Source organism: Lupinus angustifolius, chromosome LG14 (assembly GCF_001865875.1).
Source record: "Lupinus angustifolius cultivar Tanjil chromosome LG14, LupAngTanjil_v1.0, whole genome shotgun sequence".
NCBI lineage: Eukaryota > Viridiplantae > Streptophyta > Magnoliopsida > Fabales > Fabaceae > Lupinus > Lupinus angustifolius.
Window position 1 is genome coordinate 15,331,413 of NC_032022.1, and position 7,318 is coordinate 15,338,730.

The following is a 7,318-nucleotide window of genomic DNA, read 5'->3' on the forward strand; positions in this document are numbered from 1 at the left end:
CCAAGACATGGAATCACTTTTACAATAGCCCAATATCACTTTTGATTATGGAAATTGGAATTATAAGTTACAATTTTTAAGCATGTAAAGGATTTTCTTTTTGTTTAAAAGAAGTGGAGTGTCCCCATATAATCATGACATTTTAGCCAACCAGAAACTTTCATGCAAGAATCTCTTCAATCATATACCTTTTCTTTTTGAACAAAGAATGGAATGGAATAATTAGTTGCCTTTGAAGAAAGCTTAGATAAGAAAGGTTTATGCAATGATAGTGTTACGCAAATTGAGGAACACATGAACAATAATACAAGATAATGTGGTCAATGGGAGAGGTTTCTTTGCATTATTGGGAAAACATTTAGCAGATTTTTGTACTTAGCTGGACATAGAAAAGATACAACTCCTAAAAGCAAATTCAATAATTTAAGAGCCACTACTATATTGGCAAACATCAAATCACAGAATTTAATCATTAGTCCAATTCTTAATCAATTCTTTTTTCCCTCCAATATGCATATCTCCAATTCCATCATATTATAGCCAAAAGGCTAAACTTGTAAAGATAAGTGGCCCCCAACATGCCTTTCATTAATCCCCAAAATTCTACCACTGAAGTCTTAGAGAAATAGATACTCCAAAATGTTACTTCAAAACACCCTTTTCTCCCTCATAAACAATTACTTACTACCCCTTTTTCCTTTTACATGCAGAACTTAACATAATATGGCAAATGAAAGAGAGTAATATTTCTCTCTAAGTATCATTCCAAGCATCAAAAAGTGGTAAGTGAGAGAGAGGTATAGTAGCAGCAGGCCTCATTTGAGTGGTAAACCAAGAACTAACACCATTACTACCAATAGTGTTATTACCAATCTTTGTTTCCATTTGAGGCTTCGGAAAAAGAAGTGAGGGACCTGTTTTATCAGGGCTAGCCTCTCTTGAACTGCTTAAACTTGTGACCATAGAGGAGGGGTTTGAAAAATGAGTCCCTATCTTGTTTGAATCACCCAGCATGGGTTGGCCAGAACCTACTGAATCAATTGCAATGAGATCTTGTAGGTCCATTGAGAAAGAGGAGTTTCTATAACTTCCACAGTTAGTTTTTTGGTCATAGTTATTATTTGACTGTTGTTGCTGCTGAAACAAAACCGTCTTCCAGTCTGAACCATTTTCATTGTTGCTTCTAGCTTGAACTGCTTCCACATTAGTTGGGTTTGGAACACCATTGTTATTACTATACTCAATGGCTTCTGATCTTGGATGATTATCTTTGTTTCTCCTTGCTAACTCACCAGAAAGAAGAGTGTTACTGGCCATGATCCTTTCTACATCATATCTGGATATGTCGAAGTTCGTTACTGCATTTACCCCTCGGAATTTGATCGCAGCTACATCATATGCTTCAGCTGCTTCTTCTTGAGTGCCTAAATTTAAATCAAGGACCAAAATAACAAACATTAATTCCTTTGTAAGAAAAATTTGAACTTACCTTCAAACATTTTTGTCAAGATACCCTTTATCTCTATAAAATATCTAAGAGAACAGCCTTAAAAAAGTGTCACATGTTGCAGCTCAAAGCAGCTATATGTTCAGCCTTATAAAAGCATTATTACCAGTCACTATTGTTTGGGAAAAGCAAGATATTGAAGCAAAAGAAAAAAATCCCTTGCAACATTCTTGCTCTTAACATAACCATTCCTTGTTCATAATTCTAATGCTAAAATCCCTTGCAACATTCTAGCTCTTTCCAAATAGATTGACAACAATTTGGAAGGACTTACTGAATGTTCCAAGGTAGAGATCCTTATTCCCAGCAACTCTACCTATTCTTGCTTGCCATCTTCCATGTTGGTGGTGCCTGCATAAAAAGTGCACATAGCTCAAATCTATCTCAAAATCAACCAAGTGTATTAATCTGCCTGAAAAAGCAGCTAGAGAAAAAATGTACCTTGTCACCCCTCTGTACATTGAAGCACCTCTTGAGAAACCACTGCTTTTTCTGCAAGGCAAAAGAGTAATTAGATCATCAATGATTATAGCATAATAATAGGTACATTTTACCAATATAATAGCCAATTAATCAATGTATATACTATATAGGTACCTTCTCAAGTGAGCAACATATTCCTGCCTACTCATGTTCTTCATTCCTTCAAGTTCAGTTTGGTAGTTTTCCAACTGCCAAAGGGAACAAAAACAATGAGATTCCAAAATGATAATAAATGAGAAATTTCATAAAATTGTAACATACCGGAAAGTTAATATGCGTTGAAGGTCCCCAGTATTTAAGGGCAGCAAGATCATAGGCTCTTGCAGCTTTTTCTTCCATATCATAACCCCCTTAAAGTTCAAAATCATAATCAAACATGTAATAATTAGTAATAGTAGCAAGAGGGTTTAAAATGCAAATGTTGTATGAAAAGGACTTACCCAAATATACTGCAACATGCAACGTTTGATAATCACCATACACAAACACAAACATATGATAGAGTTAGTGGGCACATTTAAGATTACCAATACAATGGGATCAAAAAGTTTGTTGTGAAATAATAGTACTTCAAATAAATAAATAATAAGTCTATGAGTGATGTTTTTTGGTCACTAACCTTGTCTTCCTTTCCTAGTTTGCCCTTCCTTCTTGCAACTATTATCCCACAAATGTGCTTCATATCTTCCAGTCCACCTATGCCTAATAGAAAACAACCACTGAGATTTAATCAAACAATGAACAATTTATCAAATATGACAATACATGAAATCTTCAATAAGCACATGTACCATTTTCTCTCACCAGCAAACAAAGTATGAACTTATTATGACCTTTGAAATATTGCAACACCTACACGTGTGACTGTTGAAACATAAATCTAAGATTATGAATGAACTAACCTTGTGACACCACGATACTGTGAAGTTCTCTGACCAAATGTGTCAATAGATTTCCTATGCACCGGTTGCTTCTGTCCAAGCTTACCAGAGCCTCTCTTTTTTGTCTCCACAACCACTGAGTCAGTTCCAGAAGGTGAGATCTGCCGTGGAATTGTTACACAGCTAGATTGTGAACCAGGACTCATGGATAGGCTCAGTGACTGTAACTCCCCACACCCTACTGAACCAAGAGATTCAGAAGCTCCACGATCATCACTCCCCATGTTACTGTTCATTTGTTGAGCCATTTGAGCAGAATATTCTGCTATTTGGGAGCCACAAACTGCAACATGAGTTTCCTTATTGGGTTCTTCATGTAATGGGGTTTGATACATACCTTGGTAAGTGAGTCCTGAATAATATGGATGTGATTGGATATTAGTTATATGATGATGGTCTTGTTGGCTGAAGGGTTCTGAAAGTAGGTCAAGTGAATGGTCTCTATTGGCTTGAGAATCATGATCATTTTGGTGGTTATAGTAAATGCTGTCTAAGCTTAGAGCCATTGCCTCTCTTTCACGGTCTGCATATTCATGTGTCCCCATAGTTGCACCACTACCTAGAAAGTCCTCCAGTTTGGGAGAAGAACTTGGCAACATCACTTCAAATATAATGGAACCAAAGCCACAACATAATAATTATTAAAGGGCCACATATAAATAAACATATAGTATATATTTATAAATACAGACAAAGCATATTCTGAAGAAATAATAATAACTTAATAAGCTAACCTTGTGTTTGAGATCTAGTAAGAGCTTCCATTATACAAAGTGAACCATCTGATTTGAGAGGCATAACAGTCAAAGGAGAATGAAAGATGCTGTTTTCACCAACACCGTAAGAGAATCCAGAGTTGGTGCTTATGTGAGAAGGAGACAAATAGAAGGATGTGGGAACAGTGTTGGAAATAGAAGCAGCAGCTGCAGAAGACTGAGGTTGTTGTTGTTGTTGATGATGGTAGTGATGATGAGAAGGGACAGAAGTAACATGATCCATTTTCATGTGGGGTGAGAGTGAGAACCCCAACCAGTTATGATGGTTGTTTCCATCATCAGTGATGTTGTTACTATCATTCATAGATTTCATCTTACTTGAAAAGGTGTTTGAGCTTGTTACTAGCTGTAAGGTAAAGTCAATGATTGCTTGGGAAATAAACTTAACTCATCATCATTTCAAAAATCTAGTGCATCTTGCTTCAGCATATATACGAAAGACTTGGTTTTTTTTGTTGGGTAGCTACCTACTTTAAATTTCTATGCTCATCGTTCTATGTGCTAGCAAGTTCTTCCAAGTTTCTACTCAATACAATACAATACAACACAACAAAACTGAGCTCTTTAAACTAAACAAAAAGAATGAATTCTCGGCAAGTGATGCTGGGGAGCACCCACTTCATTCCATAGGGATCTGTGTATATGAGAAAGACCACGTCTTTAATCTTTTCTTTCTTTTTCCTCTCTCTTTCTTTTTAAAAATATAACACCCTACGTATATTTTTGTTAAACCCTACCTTAAACCCCAGAATCAACACCGTAATACTAAAAAGAATCTATAGAATGATGATGAAGAAAGACACCAGATAATATAAATGGTAGGATTAACTATTTTGGTATCAGCAGCTTCTGAGTCTCTATCTTTTTCTCTGTTTGTGTTCTGTGGCTTGGAAACTTGAGCCACTGTTGTGAATTAGCCAGCTAAAAAAATGTAGTGACCATGACATGAGAAATGGGCACTAGATTGAATTCGTGGAGTGTTAATGATAACTTGGAAAGAAATGATTCAGATTTCAGAACTTCAAACTCTTTATTTATAATGTTAGTTACTTACTTCCTTTATATATTCATTATTCAATTGATAATATGAATCAATAATCCTTTATAATAATAACAATGACAATTCATTTACTGTGATGTACCAGTTGGGTATAATTATACCAATTTATTTTAATATGAATCAGAGTCGATCTTCATGACAATGGGACATTAACAAATGTTGACCCTGTTGCACTCTATATTTCTTAGCATGAGAGGTGGGAAATGTTAAATAATTGTTTATATATTATATTATTATTCTTAGAATAGTTTTTAGGTGGAGTTACATAAATTTTGAAGTAAATATATATAAACCAAGTAATAATCTAATTTTGGAAAGTTAGTGTAACTTTTGTATTTGACAATAATATGAGTTAAATGCACAAAGTTAATTTAGTATTTATTTACTGTAACAACGTAGGTAGCAGGGGCCTAGCATAGATTTGACAATGAAGGACATGTCTGGCCATCCAGTCACTTCATACAGTACAACAATTCTGCTCCACGCTGCAAAATCTTTAATTTCAATTCCTAATTTAATTCACACCATAGCTACGTTTATAATTGTATAGTTTTTAATTGATTTGTAAATTAAAGAAAATGACAGATGTGAATGGGTAACAATGCATTGTCCAGTGGTCGATGTGGAGAAAGAGAGAGAGATTTATTTGATGGGTCAATATAATCTGACTTGTGCTGAATATAGGAGCCAATTCAGTTTATCCCTCGGGGCCTCTGACACCATATGAGTAACTTGGGATCAATTTCTAAATCTATTTAGTAATGTTAGTTGGCAGTATATTTGTATTTTGTTGTGGGAGAGACTCCACATCCTTAACTTTGTATATCTTACAATCTAATCACTTAATAACTTTCATTTTTTGTTTATGGTGAAATTGGAACTCACAACCTCTTGCACTCAAATTCTTACGATCATTATCTTCACCATCAAACCACCTTATTACTCAACAATTACCACACAATGTGTACGCTCTATGGGAGACATATCTACTTACTATCATACACATACTAATATATAGTTATGGTTACATAGATCATTCGAGATAAAAGTTATAAAAAAAAAACATAGCAAAAATGTAGTTTTTGGTTAGAAAATTGTTAATTTAAGACTTCTAGAATTAATATACTTAGCTTTTAGATACAAATTTTATTTATTAATTTGCTTAATAAATGCTGACAATGTTAACAAAATCACCTTTAAAAAATCATATAAAGAAACCTATGAAAGTAATGAGTACTTTTTAACTTAAGTTAAAAGAAAAATATCAATAAAACCTAACATAAGTGATATAAATAATTAGTTGGTTTCTTAAGCATTGTATTAAAGGTTCCGGTTATGTTGTGTATAGAAAAATGTTTTGTCGCAAGAAACTAATCCACTTTCTTAATCTTACAACCTCGAAAATTTAGTTTCCACTATTGAACTAAATATGCCTTAATAGAGAAAAAGATTAAAAGGGTAGGATGATTTGTAGTTAATTTACAACATAATATCTCAGACTCACATTACTTTTTACTTGTTTATATTTTCTTCATCCTACAAAAAAAGAACAGTGAAGGAATGTATTAAATTATTATTAGCTTGATAAGTAGTTGATTTCTAGTATTAAAAAATTATTCTATTGAGTTCAAAGTTAAATACTAAGAAGGAATGTAACTATGAGAGATGTACGATATAAAATGATGTATAATAAACATTTAAAGAAAAATACTTTCAAAAAATCAATAATTCTCAAAAACTCAGCTATGTAGCCATGTAGAGACCATAAAGTGTAACAAAGTTACAAGAAATACACAAATTTTTGCCTTAACTTTTATACAAATAAAAATAGCAAAATGAAATACTATATTCTTTCTGTGTTAAAAATATTACGCTCCTAAAAGAGGGTCCTAATCCAATATGTTAAGATGATAAAATTATATAACAGGAAAACCCTTTACCTTTTCAATTGTCTCCTAGTCTGTAGTCAACAACTACTTCAAGACAAAAAGTGGAAGGTGGGTCTCTCATACGCTTCAAATATTCCAGGAATGATGAGAAAAGGGTCCCAAAAACAAGCTTTATGTGGAAATTTTATTTTACTTCTTATCTTATTATAATCTTTATTAATCAATTTCCACCACACGTGAAATCATACCGATGTTTACACATTTTGAAAGGATGATATTTATTATGAATTTTTTTCTTATCGATATTTATTTTATAGTTCAAATCTAACCTAACTTGCATTATGTATTTTGTTACATGCAGTTGATTATGTATCATGTATTAATGTAAATTAAGCTATTCCAAACCGGTCGCATTAAAGATTATCATATTTTCTTAACACTTTGTTGAGTATATTATGAAAATGGTAAACAAGTATTCATTTATATTCTTATGTGTAAACTCCATTAACTAAGAGTATCTTGAATTGTACTACCTTTTTTAAGTAGTTAAAAAAAAATGTAAAGTCCAAATTGGCAAAAGACATAGAGGACCATATATCTCACACATAGAGGGAAGAGCAAATCAGATAATTTGCACTGAAATTGTTCATCAAGGACGAATG

General features: G+C 33.2%; 1 protein-coding gene across 3 annotated transcripts; it reads right to left on the reverse strand.

The window, feature by feature from the left end:
* LOC109326865 (AP2-like ethylene-responsive transcription factor ANT) lies at positions 405-4,687 on the reverse strand. 3 transcript variants are annotated; one of them, XM_019559746.1, is made up of 9 exons: positions 3,809-4,687; positions 3,666-3,778; positions 2,893-3,532; positions 2,610-2,692; positions 2,431-2,439; positions 2,252-2,340; positions 2,105-2,178; positions 1,782-1,999; positions 405-1,424 (listed from the first exon to the last, which is right to left on the reverse strand). In XM_019559746.1, exons 1-9 carry the CDS (start codon positions 4,018-4,020, stop codon positions 754-756), a joined length of 2,109 nt encoding a protein of 702 aa, XP_019415291.1. In that variant the 5' UTR covers positions 4,021-4,687; the 3' UTR covers positions 405-753. The 3 variants fall into 3 exon arrangements, with proteins under 3 accessions (XP_019415291.1, XP_019415290.1, XP_019415292.1); XM_019559747.1 differs by having other exon boundaries at positions 754-1,424; positions 1,782-1,858; positions 1,949-1,999; positions 3,666-4,685; XM_019559745.1 differs by having other exon boundaries at positions 3,666-4,687.